Below are 20,915 nucleotides of genomic sequence, written 5' to 3'. Positions count from 1 at the left end.
TGAAACACTTAGCTTAGGGACTGGCATATAGAAGTGCTCAATATATGTTAGGTAATAATGATTATTACCATTATTGTTATTTTTTTCAATGCCCTATTGCCAAATCTGGATACCTGTTCAGTGTTCTTCTCTCAAAAGATATACATAGTTTCTACTGATAGTAGATTTAGGTATATTATCTGTAATGCTGTTTACTTATGATGGAAATTCATATATGAAAAGAGAAGCTCTCACAGCTTTGGTGGAGGAGGGGAGCTGCTGCTGCTGCTAAGTCACTTCAGTCATGTGTGACTCTGTGCGACCCCAAAGATGGCAGCCCACCAGGCTCCTCCATCCCTGGGATTCTCCAGGCAAGAACACCGGAGTGGGTTTCCATTTCCTTCTCCAATGCATGAAAGTGAAAAGTGAAAGTGAAGTTGCTCAGTCGTGTCCGACTCTTAGCGACTCTATGGACTGCAGCCTACCAGGCTCCTCCGTCCATGGGATTTTCCAGGCAAGAGGACTGGAGTGGGGTGCCAGTGCCTTCTGCGGAGGAGGGCAGGGACAGTACCAAAGAACCATTAGCACACTTCATGACAGGTGCTATCATGGAGGTGCCAAGTGTGCTAGGAAGCCAGGGTCAGAAGCCCTTGTCAGCCCAGCATACCATGGGAAGGTTCCCATGCCATGAATTCATGAACCCTCTCCTTCCCATTCCTTACACAATAGAAGAGCTCTTGTTATTTCTCCCTTTAGGCTGGGAAATGATTTGAGCACACAAACCAACTAGGGAAACAGATCTGTTTTTTTTTTTTTTCTAAGTTGAAAAGCATCTGTTTTCTCTAAATGTGTATAAGTCACTGTTTCTATACAGACGATTTTAAATAAACTCTGTATTATTTGTTTGCGCCAAAGTAGCATGGTTTGTTAAAATCATGTGTTTGGGCCGTGTTAGGCCCATCTGCCAGTTCTGCCTCTATCCCTTGTGCGACCTTGGCCAAGTGTACCAGTTAGGGCTCTTGATTGCAGGAAGCAGAACTCTGGTAAGTTAAACCAAAAAGGCATATTGGAATTATGCTGGGAGCTCATAGCCTCCAATGGAAGGCTGGAAAATGAGGTTTAGGAAATGAGGAGGATCTAAGGAAGATCATATCTCAGCAGGATCCAGGCAGGACTGGAAACCACTTTATTTCAAATAGAAGGAACGGATGCAATAGAAGGTATTTGCTAGAAACTGAAAGTGTTAGTTGCTCAGTTGTGTCCAACTCTGCAATCACATGGACTATAGCCCTCCAAGCTCCTCAGTCCAAAAAATTCTCCAGGCAAATATACTGAAGTGGGCTGCCATTTCCTCTTCCAGGGGCAACTACCACACAATTGCACTCATTTCATAGGCTAGCAAAGAAATGCTCAAAATTCTACAAGCCTAGGCTTCAACAGTATGTGAATCAAGAACTTTCAGATGTTCAAGCTGGATTTAGAAAAGGCAGAGGAACCAGAAATCAAATTGCCAACATGCATTGGATCATAGAAAAAGCAAGAGAATTCCAGAAAAACTTCTATTTCTGCTTCATTGACTACGCTAAAGCTTTTGACTGTGTGGATCACAAAAAGTTGTGGAAAATTCTTAAAGAAGACCACCTTACCTGTCTCCTGAGAAATCTGTATGCAGGTCAAGAAGCAACAATTAGAAGTGAACATGGAACAGTGAACTGGTTCTAAATTGGGAAAGAAGTACATCATGGCTATATATTGTCACTCTGCTTATTTAACTTATATGCAGAGTACATTATGTGAAATTCTGGGCTGGATGAAGCACAAGCTGGAATCAAGATTGCAGGGAGAAATATCAATAACCTCAGATATGCAGATGACACCACCCTTATGGCAAAAACTGAAGAGAAACTAAAGAGCCTCTTGATGAAGGTGAAGGAGGAGAGTGAAAAAGCTGGCTGGAATCTCAACATTCAAAAAACAAAAATCATGGCATCCAGTCCCATCACTTCATAGCAAATAGATGGGGAAGCAATGGGAACAGTGACAGACTTTATTTTCTTGGACTCCAAAATCACTGCAGATGGTGAGATGAAATTAAAAGATGTTTCCTCCTTGGAAGAAAAGCTATCACAAACCTAGACAGCAAACTAAAAAACAGAGACATTGCTTTGCTGACAAAGGTCCGAATAGTCAAACTTATGGTTTTTCCATTAGTAATGTATGAATGTGAGAGTTGGACCATAAAGAAGGCTGAGCACTGAAGAATGATGCTTTTGAACTGTGGTGTTGGAGAAGACTCTTGAGAGTCCTTTGGACTGCAAGGAGATCAAATCAGTCAGTCCTAAAGGAAATCAATCCTGAATATTCATTGGAAGGAGTGATGGTGAAGCTGAAACTCCAGTACTTTGGCTACCAGATGGGACCAGCTGCCTCATTAGAAAAGACCCTGATGCTGGGAAGGATTGAGGGCAGGAGGAGAAGGGGACGACAGAGGATGAGATGGTTGGATGGCATCCCGACTCAATGGACATGAGTTTGAGCAGGCTCCAGGAGATGATGAAGGACAGGGAAGCCTGGCATGCTGCAGTCCACGGGATTGCAAAGAGTCGGACATGACTGAACAGAAACTTCCAGGGGTTCTTCCCAATCTAGGGATGAAACTCGGGTCTCCAGCTTTGCAGATAGATTCTTTACCTTCCGAGCCACCAGGGAACCCCAAGGGATTTGCTAGAAAGAAAGTTAAAAAGTAAAAGGGCAACTCTGAAAAAAAAAACCAAAAACCCAGCATATTAAGGAAGAAATAGTTTTTGCCTTTTAAGGCCAGGGTTAAGGGAACAGAAAGGAAAATGTGAGACCAGCAACCTGGGAGCTCTGAAGGGCTGGGACTGGCACTTGGGGCCTGAGGAGTGGGGACCATGAGGCTCGGCTGGCGCTGGGAGTGCCAAACTAACCTGGGGCTTCCTCTCTTCTGCAGAAGCCATGCTGGCAGGAAAACAAAAGGTGTCTCTTCTTCCTCTGGCCTCCAGTTGTTCCGGCTGTATTTTAGTGCCTCCCATTTTTCAAACTGACAGAAAACCAGTGGGAAAGGTAGTTTGGGAAATGTTACATGTACACCCAAGCCTCTTGTTGCCTTGCAATTAAGAGAAAATAGGAAACAACCAGCATATTTGAGGTCCGAGACAGCAGGAAATACAACCAAGCACACGGTGCAGAAAATGCTGGGTCGCCTTGCTGGCTGCTGCTGCCCACCACGCTTGGAGTCCTGAGTGGTGAACGAGTCCTGAGTGAGGTCATCTCACTTGGTGTGCCCTGAATGGGTCACAGCTGTGGTAATCAGTGTGCTGAGAAATGAGTCCCTTTAAGCCCTGGGGCCGCTAGGTAAGGCTTGCAGTAGTCAGAGCCCCCAGCCTCTTCTGAAATGCACTTTCTTCCTAAGCTCTGTTGAGACTGATCTCTATCTTGAAGGGTTTTCGTGTTCCTGGGTTACATGAGACAACATACGTGCCTTTTGTTTACACCTCCTGCTTCCCTTTAGGTTATCCTCTTCACGCCCCCGAAGCCTACTTTCCTTATTTCAAAAAGCATAACGTGACGGCGGTCGTGAGGCTGAACAAAAAGATCTACGAGGCAAAACGCTTCACAGATGCTGGCTTCGAGCACTATGACCTCTTCTTCATCGACGGCAGCACTCCCAGCGACAACATCGTGCGGAGGTTCCTGAATATCTGTGAGAACACCGAGGGGGCGATCGCCGTCCACTGCAAAGGTGCGAGCAAGGAGGCCTTGGTGGGCACTGGAAGGGGGTGAGACCAACGCAGCACAATAGGCGAAACAAAACCAGTTAGCTTCTTAGGAAAGAAATGGATTTGGTTTCAGAACACTGGACTCCCCCCTCGCCCCCCCGCCCCCGCCCCAGCTCAGCTGGTAACAGGAGACCCCAGTTCGATTCCTGGGTTGGGAAGAACCCCTGGGGAAGGGATAGGGTACCCACTCCAGCATTCTTGGGCTTCCCTGGTGGCTCAGATGGTAAAGAATCCGCCTGCAATGCCAAACACCTGGGTTCAATCCCTGGATTGGGAAGATCCCCTGGAGGAGGGCATGGCAACCCACTCCAGTATTCTTGCCTGGAGAAACTCCATGGACAGAGGAGCCTGGCGGCCTACAGTACATGGGTTGCAGAGTCGGATACGACTGAGCGACTAAGCACACAGCATCCCTCCCCCCATTAGTCTTTAGCATCACGGAACCGAATGTCTTCCTGCCCATTGCTAGGGAGCGGTAGTGTACCTGGCTCATTGCTAGCTTCCTTGCCACAGGTATGTTACTGCCTCTAATGACTGAAAGACTTGTGTAAATGCATCTCTGGCCTCCAGGAGAGGATACTTTGGGACAGGAGTCGCCAGATTTGCAAGTAAAAATACAAGATGCCCAGTTAAGTTTGAGTTTTAGATAAACAGCGAGTACTTTTTTTTTTAGCATGTCTCAAATATCGCACCAAACATATATTCTGTATTTTACCTGGCAACCATGTGTCAGCTACTCAGAAAATATGAAATAACCTTTGCTTTAAGCCTAGTTGTTGGGCTTTGAGGAGGCTCGCATTGTAGATTTTCCAGCATGGTGGAAGGTATTTTACTGGGGTCTTTGGTTTCAGCGAGAAGAAACTGCTTCGGCCATCGCAGGCGGAGCCTCTCGTTGCTCACATGCGGCTTTTCGTGCTGCCGCTGGGTGGTGCTGTTCTCCGGGGTTTCGTCTGAGAACCCGGTTTCTGGGGCGTTTTATGCAAATTGTCTAGTAGGTGTTGGGGATTGTCCTGTTCTTTTCCTGTGCCTAGTGCTGCTGTAACTGACTTACTCAGTCGAGCATGGCCTTGGTTCTGACAGAAATTAAAATGCCGTTTTGTAGGCCCTTGTTTCTGTGTTTAAGAGTTGAGTAGGTGGAGGTACTTTGCTGAAAATGTGAGCAGCAACTGAAAGCTGCATTTTGCGAGAGGCTGGGCGATGGAAACAGCTGCATGTGGCCCCTGGTTCAGCTGCGGGCTCCTCGGTTGGGTCAGGCTTCGTCCAGGAGAACAGAAACCCCTTCCTCGCCTCCGCGTTTCTCAGCAGGATGGGGGCCCCGACTGGCTGGACTTCTGTCCCCCGGGTGGTGGGGGAGTGGGAGAGTGGATGTGCTAAGAAGGTGTCTCTAGACTGGTGCATTCCGTTCTGCCCAGGTCACGGCGGCCTGGCGGTGCTCTGGCTTTCCCCCGTGTGATCCCTGTTCTCCTGGCTCTGCCTCTGTCTCATTTTGTTAAAGATTGCCTAGGCCCAAGGAAAAGCCTGCATTTCTCATGCCGTTGGCCAGCTTTAGTATGCGCAGGGTGCGCAACCGCCAGTGTGCCTGGAAGGGACTTGAGCGTCCGCACATTTTAGAATGCACGGGGATTCCAGAACTAGCCCCTCGCAGATACCAGGAGACCACTGAAGGTCAAGGGTCGGTGGAACTCGAAAGCTAATGAGAATATGGCAGTTGCTGACGTTTAGTAGGAGCTATTCACATGATCTCTTTCAAAGCTTTTGTGTCATAAAAAGCCGTATTTCTTATGGGATTAATTTGTCCTTATTTCCTAATCAGTTAGTTGTTTGGTTGCCAAGGCATGTAGTTTCTCTGCCTGTCATGTCTTGGTGGTTTAGTCGCTAAGTCGTGTCCGACTCTTGCGATCCCATGGACTGTAGCCTGCCAGGCTCCTCTGTCCATGGGATTCTCTAGGCAAGAATACTGGAGTGGGTTGCCATTTCCTTCTCCAGGGGATCTTCCCGACCCAGGAATCGAACCCAGGTCTCGTGCACTGCAGGCAGATGATTTACCAGCTGAGCTATGTCATGTCTTGGATTGACAGATTCAGGGGAGGGGAAATGCAAAGCTTTCATTAAAACTCAGCATATCTCTTGATGTTATTCCTCACCTAACAAACGTTGGGAAAATAAGACGCTCTGCTGTTAAACATTCTTTTTACAGATATTCTCTTTATTATATCCTTGAGCTGTAATTGTCGACCTTGTAAGGAATATTTTAAGAAATACATACATTTTATACTGCAGGGTTTTTAAAAAAATATTTTAATCAGATCCTTTAGCAATGAAGTCAGTTCTTGTATACGAAGGTCACATTTACAGGTGGTGACATTTTTTTGAGAGTTATTTCATTTGCTTCCACTTGTACACACATGTAGGATTCTTTTGCAAGGATTACACCTTTGATTTAATTACAGCTGTAATGCTTTTAATAGCATACTTAGCTACTATAGGCCTGTTAATTATTTTGACATCTGCCCTAATTAAGTCAGTTTAATTTCCTGGGAATTAAAACAGCATAGAGCATTTTAATTGAATTCTAAGGAGGAGGGAGAGAGACTTATCTGATGTCAAATGAACTTTGGTAGCTGCTGAAAAGAGAATGACTATTTCATGCCTCAATGTAAAGTACTAAAAATAGAGATAAATTGGAAACTAATTTTCTGGGAATGTGCAAAATCTCATAACGATTCAGTATCTGCAGCTTGCCTTCTGGTTGAGAAAACGAATGGCCGTGATTTTGTGAAGTTTTCCAGCACAGATAATCATTAAACAGTGGCAACATTGTGATGTTCCACTATGTGATTTTTGATGATCAGTAGGGGTTTCAGAAAATGCCTGAAACTGTAAGGCAGTCAGCGTTTAACTTGGTATGAATAGAAGACTTTTCAACATCTTCTCTCCCTGTGCCAGGGAGCCCTTTAATTATGAATGCTTTAAAAAATTTGTTAAAGTTTTTATAGAAACTTAGTGAACTGTTCCTATTCTGCTGGGTTGTGGTAAGAGCTCCTGACTATTGAGTGCTAAGTAGGTTCTTTTTATAGATCTAAATTATAGACTCTTTAAAAGGGGGAAGCAACTTTTAGAGAAATTTGAAAAATTTCTGTGCCACCCTTTTCTTTTAGGTTGTGAGTTTGTGTGATGAAGAGCCTAACCAAGGGAGCAGGTAGCCTCCTGTATGGGAGGGATGCAGGGGGAGACAGTGTTACCTTGTAGAGAAGGCCATCCTCTCCCCAGGCTGAGACCCAGATTGGTGATTTGAAAAGGAGTGTCCTGGAAACCGACTGGGCTTCCTGCCTCAGGCTGTCCAGCTGTATTCTATCAAAATGATTACCTGTATAGTAGTCTTGTCAGATGTCTGAGGACTTAACAACTCTGCAGAAACCTAAAATATTTACTCTGGGCACAAACATGAAAGCCAATAACTCTTATAGTAAATGAAGAGAGTCCTACTGAGACCACGATTAAGCTTTGCTCTCTTCTAAAGAATGTTGATGTTTGGGGGCAAAATTATACTTCAGATGAAAACAGGACACACACACACACACACACACACACAAACCTTATCTAATAAAATAGTGTAAACATAATTTTTAGAAGAGTTAATGGGAAGGGAATGCCAGGCATCCATAAACTTGAGCTTGATTGTAATTTCATTGCATTTTTGATATGTATCCTCAACCTCAGGTGATACTACCCTCAAGGGAGAAAAATTTGTTTTGGGGTGGTAAACAAACATTTTACTTTTCTATGCAAAGAACAGATTTATACACCGTACATATAGAAATATGCGATCTGTCTGTGACAGTAAAATTTCATGGGGAACAATCAGGAGAAAAATTGCCTAAAGAGGCTCTTGGCTGGGCAAAGATTGAAAAACACTGATTTAGAGACATACCTTTTTACATTTTCACATTTTTGAGACTAGGATGGATCTTAAAATGATTGCATATCATAGTTTAATTTTTTCTTAGTGGAACTTAAATAATGGTGTGTGTTACACCATTAGATGACATGATTTTTTTTTTTTTTTTGCTGAAAAATTGTGTATTTCCAAATGCTGAGGAGATTAGAGAAGATTGTCTTTATTATTTGAAAAATGATAGGAAAAGCTACAGAAGGACTCCTCCTTTAGCGGTGGCGAGATTCTGAAACATGTAAAGCCGCCAACTTTTTCCTATTTCCTTTTCTAACTGCATGGTTTCATGGATGACATTATACCAGTTTTCCAGGCTAAAAGTATCAGTTGCATTTCACCTTCCCTGTGACCCAATCAAAATGTCTTTCTAACTCAGCTCTTCCTTGTTACCACTCACTGTCTCTCCCTGCCTCTGCCTGACAGCCAGCCTTCCTCCTGCCCCAGCCTTCCTGCTCCTCTCTCTGGCTTCCATCTCTGACCTTTCCCATCCCGTAGGGATGCTACTGCCTCACCCAGCTGCTTTTATCATGTCAATTTCTTTGTCCCCAAATATATGGTGGCTTTATTTAGGGCTTTTTGTTGGCTAAAGGAAAAATCAGATATTTATAGGATAATGGCTGTATGTTTATTATTAATAGTTGTTGATAATATCATGAATTCCTAAATGAGCTAAATTTTGCTCATTAGAGCCTCATCTACATATATTTGAGGAATAATAGTACATATATGCACAAAGTGTGACCTAATCAGTGTGCAGATGGAGCACTGTGCATCTGAATCTGGAGAATCCCAAATAACTCAGCAGTCCTTGGTGTCTTCAGCCCACAGTTGATAACCTGCTTTGCCTAAGTATAGGCTCCTCCACTTGAGTCAGAGGTGCCCCTTAATCTGGCCCCTCTATACCCATCTGACCTTATTTTCCACTCAACACACACTGACACATTCTCCAGGCCATCTGGCTTTCACTCATTGGACCCTGTGCTGAAATTGTCTGCAACCTTCCGATTCTTTAGAGTCAGCTGAAGTCCTTGTCATCAATGACACATTCTTTGAAGACACCAACAACTCACACAGTCCCTTTCTCTGAGAGCCTAGCTTCAGTTTAAACCTAATGTCTTCGCTTGTTGGTTATTCTTGTTTCTACAACTATTTGATAAAGTATTGTGGTCAAAAATTACATCCTCTACTTGCTTATCTTCTTAACCTCTGAGCAAAGCCCTGACCTGGGTTGCTGGTAGACGATCAGTCAATAAACATTTGACCAGCTGAATCAAATATTTGAAAACAAAGAGCCACTCTGTCATTCTATAAGCAAAAGAGTATATGATAGCAAGAGATTAAGTAGTGGAAAAACAACTCAGCGTAGTGCCTTACTCATAAGTGTTACTTAAATAACAGTTTATAGTGCTGAGTTTAACTCCAAGAAGCCAGATATGGAAAGATTTAGAAAATGCTTGTAAATAAGCTCAGTGCTGTATATCTCAAGAGAGCAGGCATCCTGCTTGTCTTCATGGTTCTGGCCCCAGCATCAGTCACGGTGTCTCATACTCAGCGTTCTTAGTATTTGTTGAATGGAGTGACTGAGCAGATGAGCCCAAAGTGGAAAGAACTCTGGGACGATAGATAGCAGGATCCCCAGGGAATTTTAGTCCCAAATTCCATAGTCATTTGTTATGCTAATATGAGTGAATTGATTAGTATCTTGGGCCTCAGTTCTGGTGTATGAACAGCAGTCACCGTATTTGAAGACTTTATAGTTTGATCAAATTTTTGAGTGTTTTGGGGAAGGGGGAAGCCAGTGTAGATTTAAAAGAATTGTTTAAATGCAAAGTCCTATCACTTTTATTGCTCTGGAGAGAGGAAACAAATAGCACAATTTGTGAAAACACTTTGAAGAATGTTTTGATCATGATAGTAACCAGTACTTCTTTGACAATCATTTCTAATTGTATTGATTTCTCCTACATAACAGAAATTGGGTTTGACATCAGGAAAATATCCTGATACAAAAGTGTTTGAAAAATGCCAGAGCCTCAGGAAATGAAACTTGAGCACTTCTGTTGGCTTGGTTCTTTCTCACTGGGCTGCGTGCTCTCACAAGGGCGGTGACGATGCGTGTTTTATCCATCACCTTAACCCCAGCTTCTAGCACAGCACCTGGCCGGTAGTAGCTGCTCCATCAGTGCGTGTTGGCTGAGGAAATAATGAAACCCTGGTCTCTGAAAGAGTTACATAGAAGTTAGGACAACCTAACGGAAATAGTATTGAAACAGTCCTGGGCTAGGCAGCTGAGGAGGTCAGATGATGCTTATGGTATTGTTCTATTGGAAGAATTTCTTATTCTACAATAAGTTTTAAAAAACCTCACCATTTAAATAGGTTTAAAAAATGACCATGATAATACAATCAGTTACACTTACTGACTCAGCATCACATACACACAAACTGTTAACTGAAGGTTCATCTCAGCCTGGACTGGAACTAAGGAGTGGCAGCCTGGAGTCACACCTGACAGCTGATATTTTGCAAGTGTTCGTCTGGAACCAGCATTGCCTTAACAATATTCACAAAGGCAGTCGTTCTCAAAGGTCCTTGGGAGTGGAGCTGTCCATAATTTTCAAGACTCTTGCTCTTTTATATATATATATTTATATTTCCATATGTTTATTTTGATCATATGATCTGTGTTTTTTCTTGAGTTAGAATTATTACTTAGCCCTTGATCATGTAAAAAGCATTACATTATTACCTGGGTTTAAACATCTTGCATTGTATTTCAAACCACAGCAATTTCTGGACATGGTATGATTTCAGTATGTTTGTGGATGTATTTGCTGAATTTTGTATTTCTTGTTCTTTTCCCCTCTCCTACAGCTGGTCTTGGAAGAACAGGGACCTTGATAGCCTGTTATGTCATGAAACACTACAGGTTTACACATGCAGAAATAATCGCTTGGATCAGAATCTGCCGGCCCGGCTCTATTATAGGACCCCAGCAACACTTCCTGGAAGAGTAAGTATATTGTCTCCATTATTACATGGTGTCCTTGTCCCTGATTATTTCTGCCTCTTGTTGCCCAGTTGTGGACCCTGTCAAGCCCGTGGCTGTGAAATGGCTGCATTGTTAGAGAAGGCTGAGCCTTAGTCTAATGGAACATTGTTGATTTGACAGCTAATGCATTCTAACTTTGTACCTTTTATATCTCTTAGATCAGGTGAGAGTGAGAAGAAAATCACAGCTATCTCTGCCTACCTCTTTTCTGTCATTTTCTATGTGTGATCTGGCTACAGTGCAATTTTCTTATATCATCCCACTTGGCACTTCTCATTCTTTTGTTTGCACGTCTAAAAGCAGAATGAGAAAAAAACACACAACTAAGGTCAGTCAGTGATTTCAGCGACATTGCTTCTCCCCTGACAACTGACTGCCCTGTTCATGCAGCTGCAGCTTACGAGTAACCAAGGAGGGAAGGAAGAGAACTGGGGTTTAGTCCTGGCTGCACCACTCACTAGCTTTATGACTGTTATTTAGAAGAATACTTATAAATTCCTCCTTTCAATTGTTCACTCATTCATTAACTATTTGTCAAACCCCAGCCTGCAAGGAGGAGAAGTTTAACCTGTAAGGGTACACCCCTTTCTAGTTTCCCTTTACTTTACAAGTTCAGAAATTACCGTTAATTTACCCATTAATAAAATGAGGAGATAAAATTAGCACGAGCTAATTTAGGTCCAACTCGAGAATATTACCAATTTGTGTCTTATACTGAAATTTCATTTTTTCCTTTTCTAGAATGGATTTATTTGCAATAGCATTCTTTTTCAGATAATTCCTTTCCCATTTAAATCATTTTATGTTGCTGAGAAACGAATGATCATGAATTGCATAGAAATATGCTGTAAGTAAGCTACAAGCATTCAAATGGTTAAAAGAATTTGAGCTGGCTGAGGAGTTACCTAAGTTGCCAATCCCAGAGGGAAAAAGTGATAGGAAAATAAATGCTGAAACATGTGCAGTTATACTTTAGCCTAAAAGAATGAGGTGGAAGTGTAATGAAGATGCAAGGGAAGAATACTCAAGAACAGGACCATTAGAAGACAATTTCTAGGTTGAATATCGTGTGAGATATTAATACAAATGAAAGAATTGTATTCTTTTAGAATTTTCTTTTTGTTAGATTCCCTGCCAGTGATTTCCACTGTTTTGCCTTATGTGTGCCTACAGCAGGGGACTTGGTGCTGTGTATCTGCCAGGGGCTTATACTAATTACTTACGAAAGTTGAATAAATGGCCTTAACAGTTAGAATACAAAAGACATTCCTAAACCAGGATCTTTGGGCCATCTCTTAAAATCATTGTTTGGAAGACACAGTTTAGTGCGTTAGTGACATTCACTTATTCAGCAGATACGTGTTAGGTGCACGCTCTCACCGGGCAGTGCTCCTGGTTCTGAGGATGCAACAGTGAAGGTGACAGGCGGGGTCCCTTCCTCCCAGGGTGCTAGTGTTTCTAGTGTGAGGAGCGCACAAAAAACAATTTTAAGTTTGGTTTCCAAGTGGCTCAGTGGTAAAGAATCCGCCTGCCAAGGCAGGAGACTCGAGTTTGATTTCTGGGTTTGGAAGATCCCCCGGGGGAGGAAGTGGCAACCCACTCCAGTATTCTTGCCTGGGAAATCCCATGGACAGAGGAGCCTGGCAGGCTATAGTCCGCAGGGTCACAAAGAGTCAGACACAACTTAGTGACTAAACAACAACAATGTGAGTTGCATCTATCTTTTGGAGGTAGAGCAGGATTATGTGCTCTATTATTGTGCCATTATTTGTTCATATGACTGGATCTGTTATGCTAATATTTCTTAGCATATTAAGATTTCTGTGTCTGTACGTTTGAAGGACATTGATGTGTGATTTTCTTTTCTTGTGATACTTCAGTTAAGTTTTGGTATCGGGGTTATGCTGTCTTTGTAAAACAAGTTGTGAAGCATTTCCTTCCTTCTCTGTTTTCTACAAAGGGTCTATGTATAAAATAATATTATTAGATTTGAGGGGGTGGGGTGGGAATGAGAGAGTCACTGAGAAATAAGGGCCTGCTTGGTGTTGGATGGTCTGGAAGGGTCGATCGTCCGGTATGACAAAGGGAAACCAGGATGTGCGCCATGATGGGTTTGGTTCTGAAAAGTTTTTAGAGAGGGATGGGTCATCAGTAGAGGCCTGAGTGTATGAGCCATCTGATGACGTTCTACCCAGCAGTCTATAGGGGCTGGTAACCAAGGGAATGAGGAAGGTTCTCTGCTGGGCCACTTGCTTAGGTGGGCAGGAGCGGAGCATGAGGTACTTAGGTCATCTCTGCTGCTCTGCAGGGCAGTGTTGTGGTCCACTGGGGAAGGGGAGGTGCTGGGCCACAGGGACCCTGGAGGGTGAGGAGCCCAGACTCTTCTGTTCAGTGCATTCCCTGTTTCTCACATCCTGCCGGGAAAGCTTATTGAGCATACCTTTCTCCAGGCATTCTGTACACAACCTCAGGCCTTTTCCTAAGCTACATTTGATGGCAGTAACAGTTTTTCTCTTACCTTTCTCATGTTGCTTGTATTAGTTGATAAAATTTACTTCCTCTATCATGTATAAGTCATTAGAAGTGAGGGAAAGCGTTCATTTATGATTCTACTTTCTTTTAACAAGTTTCTCTAAGTTCCTAATGATGGAACTTTAAAATAATTTTCCATCCTGAACATGACTGTTATAATTTTCTGTTTATTTTAAGTTTTTTTCCAGTGGCCTTTAACATATCTGTCCATGTCATCCTTGACCCAGTTTACAGGGGTCCCTCCTTTCTTCCCTCATTTCCTTTATTCCTTCCTTCCTGCAACAACTGTTGATAATTGTTGAAAGCCACTGTTTGGCAGTGTTCTTTGCACTTGGGATGTTGCAGTAAAAGAGTAATTTCTGACCTATGGAGATGAAGAAAAAGAATGAGAGGGAGGGGAGGAAGAAGAAGGCGGTGGTAGGAGCAGGGGGAAGTTGATTTGTTGTGTGGCTAATAAACAAATATATCAATTATATGGGCTTCCCAGGGGGTGCTAGTGGTAAAGAACCCACCTGCCAGTGCAGGAGATGCAAGAGACCCAGGTTCCATCCCTGGGTGGGGAAGAGATCTGGGAGGAGGGCATGGCAACCCACTCCCGTATTCTTGCCTGTGAAATTCCGTGGGTAGAGGAGCCTGGCAGGCTGCAGTCCATGGGGCCGCAAAGGGTCAGACAAGACTGAGTGATTATAGTTTCTCTGACCATGATCGGCGTGATACAGAAAAATGAAGCACAGAAGAATAGCAGAAAGCAGACAAGGCAGTTTTAAATAACGTGGTAGTGGTGGGATCCACTGAAGGCTTTCGAGGAAGGGCCTCAAAGAAGTGAGAGACTAAATGTGGATGTTCTCCAAAAAAGGGTTTCCCTCCAAGGGAACAGCTGCTGAGCCTCTGAGCTGGACTGTTCCACAGGCCACCTTGGCTTATGGGGCCAGGAGAAAGAGGTCAGAATACACATTCTGCTAGGCCTTTGTAGGAGTCTGACTTTTCTTTGGGTGAGATGCACAGTCATCAGAGGGGAACTTCCTTGGTAAAGAATTGGGCTTGCAAAGCAGGGGACGCAGGTTTGATCCTGGTTGGAGAACTACAATCCTACATCCAGTGGAGCAACTAAGCCCACACACCTCAACTAATACTTGACACAAACAAATAAATGTTAAAAAAAAAAATCACCACCCTAACCACTATGTTAAGAAAAAGCAGAGGATTTTGAGCAGAGGAGTGATGCAATCTGAGTACAATATGCACACACACATACAGATACTTTTTTAATTAACAATTTTACTTTGGGATAATTGTACATTAACATGCAGTTTTAAAAAATGACAGAAAACTCCTGTGTACCTTTTACCCATTTTCTCTTAGTGCTACCATTTTGCAAAGCTCTAATATAATCAAAATCAGGATATTGACATTGATACAGTTAAGATATAGATACAGTTAACATTTCCATCACTGCAAGAATCCCTCATGTTGCCTTTTTATAGCTACTCTCCCTTCTTTCCTGCCCACATCCCCTCCTTGACGCCTGACAACTGCCAATCTGTTCTTCCTTTATATATTTTGTCATCTCAAGAATGTTATATATATGGAATCATAGAGCATGTAACCTTTTGGACTTGGTGTTTTTCACTCAGTATGATTCTCTGGAGATTCCCCCATATTGTTGCATGTATCAATAATTGTTCTTTTTAGTGGCTGAGTGGCATTCCAAGGAAGGAATGTTCCACTGTTTGTTAACCATTTACCCATTGAAGGACAGCTGAACTGTTTCCAGTTTTCAGCTATTATGAATAAAGATGCTGTAAATTTTCATGTACAGCTTTGTTCAAACATAAGTTTTCATTTCTTCTGTCTAAGTGCCCAAGAGTGCAGTTACTGGACTGTATGGTACCTGTTTACTTTTATAAGAAACTTGTCAAACTGTTTTCCAGTTTGGCTGTATCATTTTGCATTTTCACCAGCAGTGTTTGAATCAATGAATTTCTTTTCACATTTGTGAGCATTTTCTTTTAGCCATTCTGATAGGTGTGTAATAATCGATCATTTTTCAGTTTGCATTAAAATTGTGATCGTCAATAATAACAAACAACTTTCCACATACTTATTTGCCATCTTTATAATATTTTGGTGAAGCATGTGTTCAAATCTGCCTATTCTTTATTTGTTTTCTTATTATTGAGTTTTGATAATTCTTTAATGTTCTAGGTGCTAGTCCTTTGTCTTATAAATGGTTTGCAAATATTTTCTCTCAGTCTGTAACTTGTCTTTCATCTTCTAAATAGGATCTTTCACAGAGTAAAAGTTAAATTTTGATGAAGTCCAATTTATTAGTTTTTTCCTTTTTTTAGCTCATGCTATTAGTACCAAATCTAAGATCTATTTGATTAGTCATAGATCCCCTTAAGTTTACAACTCATTTTGAGTTAATTTTTGTGTAAGGTGTGAGACTTAGGTCAAGGTTCATTTTGTCTTTTGCCCATGGATTTCCAGTTGTTCTGGCACCATTTGTTGAAAAGGTCACTTTTTCTCCATTAAATGGCTTTTACATCTCTGTGAAAAATTTCTTATTGTTCAGTTGTAAGTCATGACCACCTGTTTGCCATCCCATGACTGCAGCACACCAGGCTTCCCTGTCCTGCACCATCTCCTGGAGCTTGCGCAAACTCATGTCCATTTCATCCTCTGTAACCCCCCTTCTCCTCCTGCCCTCAATCTTTTCCAGCATCAGGGTCTTCAAAAATTAGATAGGCATATTTATTTCTCTGTTCTGTTCCATTGATATATGTGTTCTTTATTCTGTTCCATTGATATATGGGTCTATTCTTCCTCCAGTACTGTACTCTGTTGATACTGTACTTATATAGAGAGCCTTAACAGAAGAATGATTCCTCCCATTTTTCCTTCTTTAACAAAACTGTCTTAGCAATGCCAGTTCCTTTACTTTTCCATATAAATTTTAGAATAATCTTGTCTTTATCTATAAAAAAAACCTTGATGCAATTTTGATACAAATGTGTTAAATCTCTATATCAGTTTTGGGAGAATTGACATCTTTACTGTTGTTGAATCTTCCAATCCATAAACCCAGCATTTATTTCTTCATATATTTTTATCTTCTTTGATTTTTTTCATCAACATTGTTTAGCTTTAATCATATAAGTTCTATTTTGTTAGATTTACACCTAAGTATTTAATTTTTTTAAGTGATTATCAGTGATACCTTTTTTCATTTCAGATTCCATGTAATAATTGCCCATATGTAGAAATACAGTTCATTTTCTATCTGTATTTATTTTGTATCCTGAAATTTAAGAGAGAGAGAGAGAAGGAGAATACGTATGTGAATTCCTGGGGATTTTTTGTGTAGACATATATGTCATCTACAAATAGGGAGAATTTTGTTTCCTTTCCAATCTCTATGTCTATTACTGCTTTTTCTTCCCTTGGTGCACCACCTAGAAATTGAATAATTGTTTCCAATTTGATAGGGGGAAGTATTTAGGCATTCGTGATGAAATATTAGTTGGAGGTTTATCAAGTTGAGGAAGTTCCTCTTTATTTCTATATTTCTGAGAGTTCTTATCATGAGTGAGTGTTGAATTTTGTCAGATGCTTTTTTTGCATTGATTGATATGATCATGTGATTTTCTTCTTTAGCCTGTTAATATGGTAAATTACATTTTTAAAAAAATATTGAATGAGCCTTGCATCTCTGGAATAAACCTCATTTGATCTTATAAGTGGGAACTTTGCAAATGTGATCAGTTAAAGGATCTCAAGGTGAAGAGATTATTCTGGATTATTCTGATAGGTTGGCTGTAATCACAGGGACACAGGAGGAGTTGGACAAGAAGGTTATGTGATGATGGAAACAGAGATTAGATTGAAGCTGGAGGAAGGGACCATACACCATGGAGTATGGGCAGCTACTGGTGGCCGAAAAAGACAAAGAAACAGATTTTCCCTTCATAGTTTGCAGAATGAACCAACCCTGCCAACAATTTGACTTTAGGTAAGGTGGCACAAGTGGTAAAGAACCCACTGGCCTGCCAGTGCAGGAGACAAAAGAGATGAGGGTTTGATCCCTGGATCCAGAAGATCCCCTGGAGGAGGAAATGGCATGCACTCCATTATTCTTGCCTGGAGAATCCCATGGACAGAGGATGCTGTAGCCCATGGGGTCTCAGGGAGTTGGACATGACTGAGTTTGCACACGGACATACACAGTGAAACTGATGATAGACTCCTGACATCCAGAACTGTGTGAAAGTAAACGTGTGTTCTTCTGAGCCACTGAGCTTGTGGTAATTTGTGATAGCAGCTTTGTGCAGACAAGAAACTAATCCATCTGTGCACATTGTGTAAGTTTGTGTAGATAGTCAGTAAATATGTACAGTAAGGTACAGAGATCCTAATGTGCACTCGTGTATTCCAGACTTCTCTTATTCATCATATTTCTACTTTGGAATATTTGATGTAGCTGAGTCCCATGATTGACATGTTGTTTAAGGAAGATTGGGCTGCAGCAATGTATAAGATGAATTTAATGGAGGGAGATTAGAGTCAGAGAGGCTGAAAAGGAGACTGCTAAAATCCAGCAGATGGGGACTTGTCAAAGGGGCTACAAGTTAGACTGAAGAGTTAGAGATGGGCACCAGAGCCTTTCAAGGAGATAAATCTCGAGCTTTGAGGACTGACTAATATATGAGAGATGAAGAGCTTTGAAGTCTGACTAATGGTATGAGAAATGAAGAGCGTGATGTCAATGATGACGCAAAAGCATGAATAAGTAACACATTCATTAAGGAAGAAAGAAGAGAATTAAAAAGTTTTCTGATAGGTTTTCGCCTGTCAAAAATGACTGAACAAGTTAGAGGGATTGTATTCTTTCAGAAGTGAAAATTCCAATCAGTGCTTTTTAGGTAATGTTAATTCTAAATCTGTGACTTTATGAAAGCTGTTTTTCACATTCTTCTAGTCCTTGAACACCAAAATATGTCCAGGTGTTGATTTCTATGCCGTGAAGAAACCTTCCTCTCATGTCACTGGTGGTAAGAAGGATGTTTATTAGCATCCTTGTAGGCTGGTGAATTTATGTACTGGCAGATGAAGACATCTTTTTTGTTGTGGTCTAAAATTTTATATTTAAATTTTTTCTAGTATATAAGTAAAGCTATTTGCAAAACAACCATCAAGTGTTTTTCTTCTACTAAAAGCTCATGTTCTTAAGCTAAAAATACTATTCTGCACCCAAAATATGTCTTCTACCAAATATCCTCAAAGTTCTTAAAATGCTGCACAAATATGACTCTTATTACTGAGCCAAGTCTAAACTCATCCTTCTCAGAGAGAGCCTATATAGATGGGATCAGGCTGCTTTTATGATTTAATGTTTGATTGAATCTTTGCTGTGTGGTAGTCTGCTGTCTTCTTTAATGGTTGTGATCCATTAAAACTTTCATTCATTAGAAGAGGTCCTTGCAGGACAGGCATGCAGTTCCCATGGGGACTTTTAGCTCACAGAGATCTTTTACTTGTGGGTACTCATGTGATGTGGAGGAGGAAATGGCAACCCACTCCAGTGTTCTTGCCTGGAGAATTCCATGGACAGAGGAGCCTGGTGGGCTACAGTCCACAGGGTCGCACAGAGTCAGACATGACTGAAGCGACTTAGCATATGCGCACGCACCCATATGATGTATTGTTGTTTTCATGTTTTAATTTCCTCCCGAGAGAGTAAGAATGCAGAGCTTAAATCTGGACCCTACAGGGAGTTCTATCTTTGCACAGTAGAGCTTCCACTTTGAATGAAGTTATCTTGGAGGAATCAGTGTTGTGGTTGAACTTTTTTATTCTTAGATCCATAAGTCAGAATTTGACTGTTCTGTTTTATCATAGATACTGGGCTTCCCTGGTGGCACTAGTGGTAATATGCCAGGGTCCAGCCCTGGTGGATCCAGGGTGATTCGAAGGTGGGGGGACGGCGTCGGCGTCTTTGGAAAAATACATATTTAATTACAGATATATAGAAAGATTAGAAATGGATAGTGTAGTAGGAGAATTAGTGGAGAAAAGGAGGCTTAATCTAGATGGGAATTCAGCCAGAGAAACGGGAGCAAGAAAGAAGCGACATGGGGGAATCAGTCTTTCCAGAAACTGATCCGATTTCTTTATTTTGGGGTTTGCTTATATACCTTTTGTTACATATAGGGATGAATACAGAGTCACGCGGGGGTCAGCAGTCCTGACCTTTATCAAAATCAGGTGCTTCACATAAAAAGGTCTTAGGGATTTTATGATCCTTTCTTTCTGATAACCAAAAACTTATTTTTTCCAAAGGTGTTTTTTCTTAAACCAGGCACCACCCTCCAAATAAAGTTACATTCCTATAGGGTGAGGGTGTAGTGAGTTACAATCAAGAAAGGAATTTATTTAACCCAAGGTTAATGTGATTAATCTTAAAGGTTAATGCTTATTTATCCTATATGCTTAAAGGTTAATACTTATTTCTCCTATATGCTAGTTATATTCATTATAAGGGCAGGGAATATGGAGATTTAGCAGCAACCATCAGCCCAACAAATGAAAATCCTTTCACCAATGTTCCCCTCAAGATCTATTTAGTCTTAAGATAGTGATAAAGTTACATTTTTACATAGCAAGGACACAGTGATTTATAACAAAGCACAGTGATCTATTACAAAAGAGAAAATCCATTAACTCAAAAAGTCTAGTATTGCTAACATCAAAAACTACTATATTTCCTTTTCTATATTCCAAATACATTGATTAATATATTCCCAGGTGCCTAAGGATATTTGGAGGCCTGGTGGCAATCATTTACTCAACAAGAAGAAAAAGCCGTATGCTAATTAAGACTCTCAAAATACTCCAAAACTCTCTGTGCTATTTATGGTTAAGAGGTAGTAAACAATCATGTGGCAGGAGTATGGATAATCCTGTCACACAAGCTAGTCTGTCAGCAGAGAGGTTTGACCTGAGACATCCTTGTCCCACCCAGAGCAGGGAATTAGCAGCAATTATTGACACAACAAATGAAAAACCCTTCACCAATATAATTCCTAACCAACCCACTATACTAATAATTTCCAACTCCCCAAAAGAATTTGCCTTTAGTAAGTCTAAAACATGTCGTGCCTCTCAGATTGGGAGGCTGTAAACAATCACATGTGGCCGGACGAACCTATACAGTCGGGCTAGATAACCTTCAGAGGAGTCCGTAAGCTGAAACACTCTTGTCACACCCAGGAATTTTTATTGCCTTGGAACTGCACGTTTACTCCTTCTCCGAGAAAAACGGTTATGGGGGAGAGTCCCCCGTAAAGTCAGAGGTGTAGGTGAGAGCATAAAACAGACTCTGGTTTGGGGGTAGATGCTCGGGAACAGGGGGTTTCCTGAGGCTTGATCACGCCTTTGCGTATGCCAAGCCTCCTTCCTCATGAGCTTTGCCATGGGCGGAGTTCCTTACACTGGCCCCCGGCAGTAATGAACCTGCCTGCCAATACAGGAGACACAAGAGATGCGAGTTCAGGTCCTGGGTCAGGAAGTTCCCCTGGAGGAGGGAATGGGAACCCACTCC

The 20,915-nt window shown here is 41.6% G+C and overlaps 1 protein-coding gene across 3 annotated transcripts in view; it reads left to right on the top strand.

Moving 5' to 3' along the window:
* CDC14A (cell division cycle 14A) overlaps nt 1-20,915 on the top strand; it is a 183,825-nt gene that overhangs the window by 115,875 nt on the left and 47,035 nt on the right. For all 3 annotated transcript variants that reach the window (XM_040232221.1, XM_040232219.1, XM_040232222.1), the window contains 2 exons: nt 3,512-3,742; nt 10,606-10,744. In XM_040232221.1, coding sequence (XP_040088155.1) covers nt 3,512-3,742; nt 10,606-10,744 — 370 coding nt within the window. The remainder of the gene's footprint in view (nt 1-3,511; nt 3,743-10,605; nt 10,745-20,915) is intronic.

The sequence above is a fragment of the Oryx dammah genome, unplaced genomic scaffold, assembly GCF_014754425.2.
Source record: "Oryx dammah isolate SB20612 unplaced genomic scaffold, SCBI_Odam_1.1 HiC_scaffold_28, whole genome shotgun sequence".
Taxonomy (NCBI): Eukaryota; Metazoa; Chordata; class Mammalia; order Artiodactyla; family Bovidae; genus Oryx; species Oryx dammah.
This window is presented reverse-complemented; position numbering and strand designations above follow the sequence as displayed.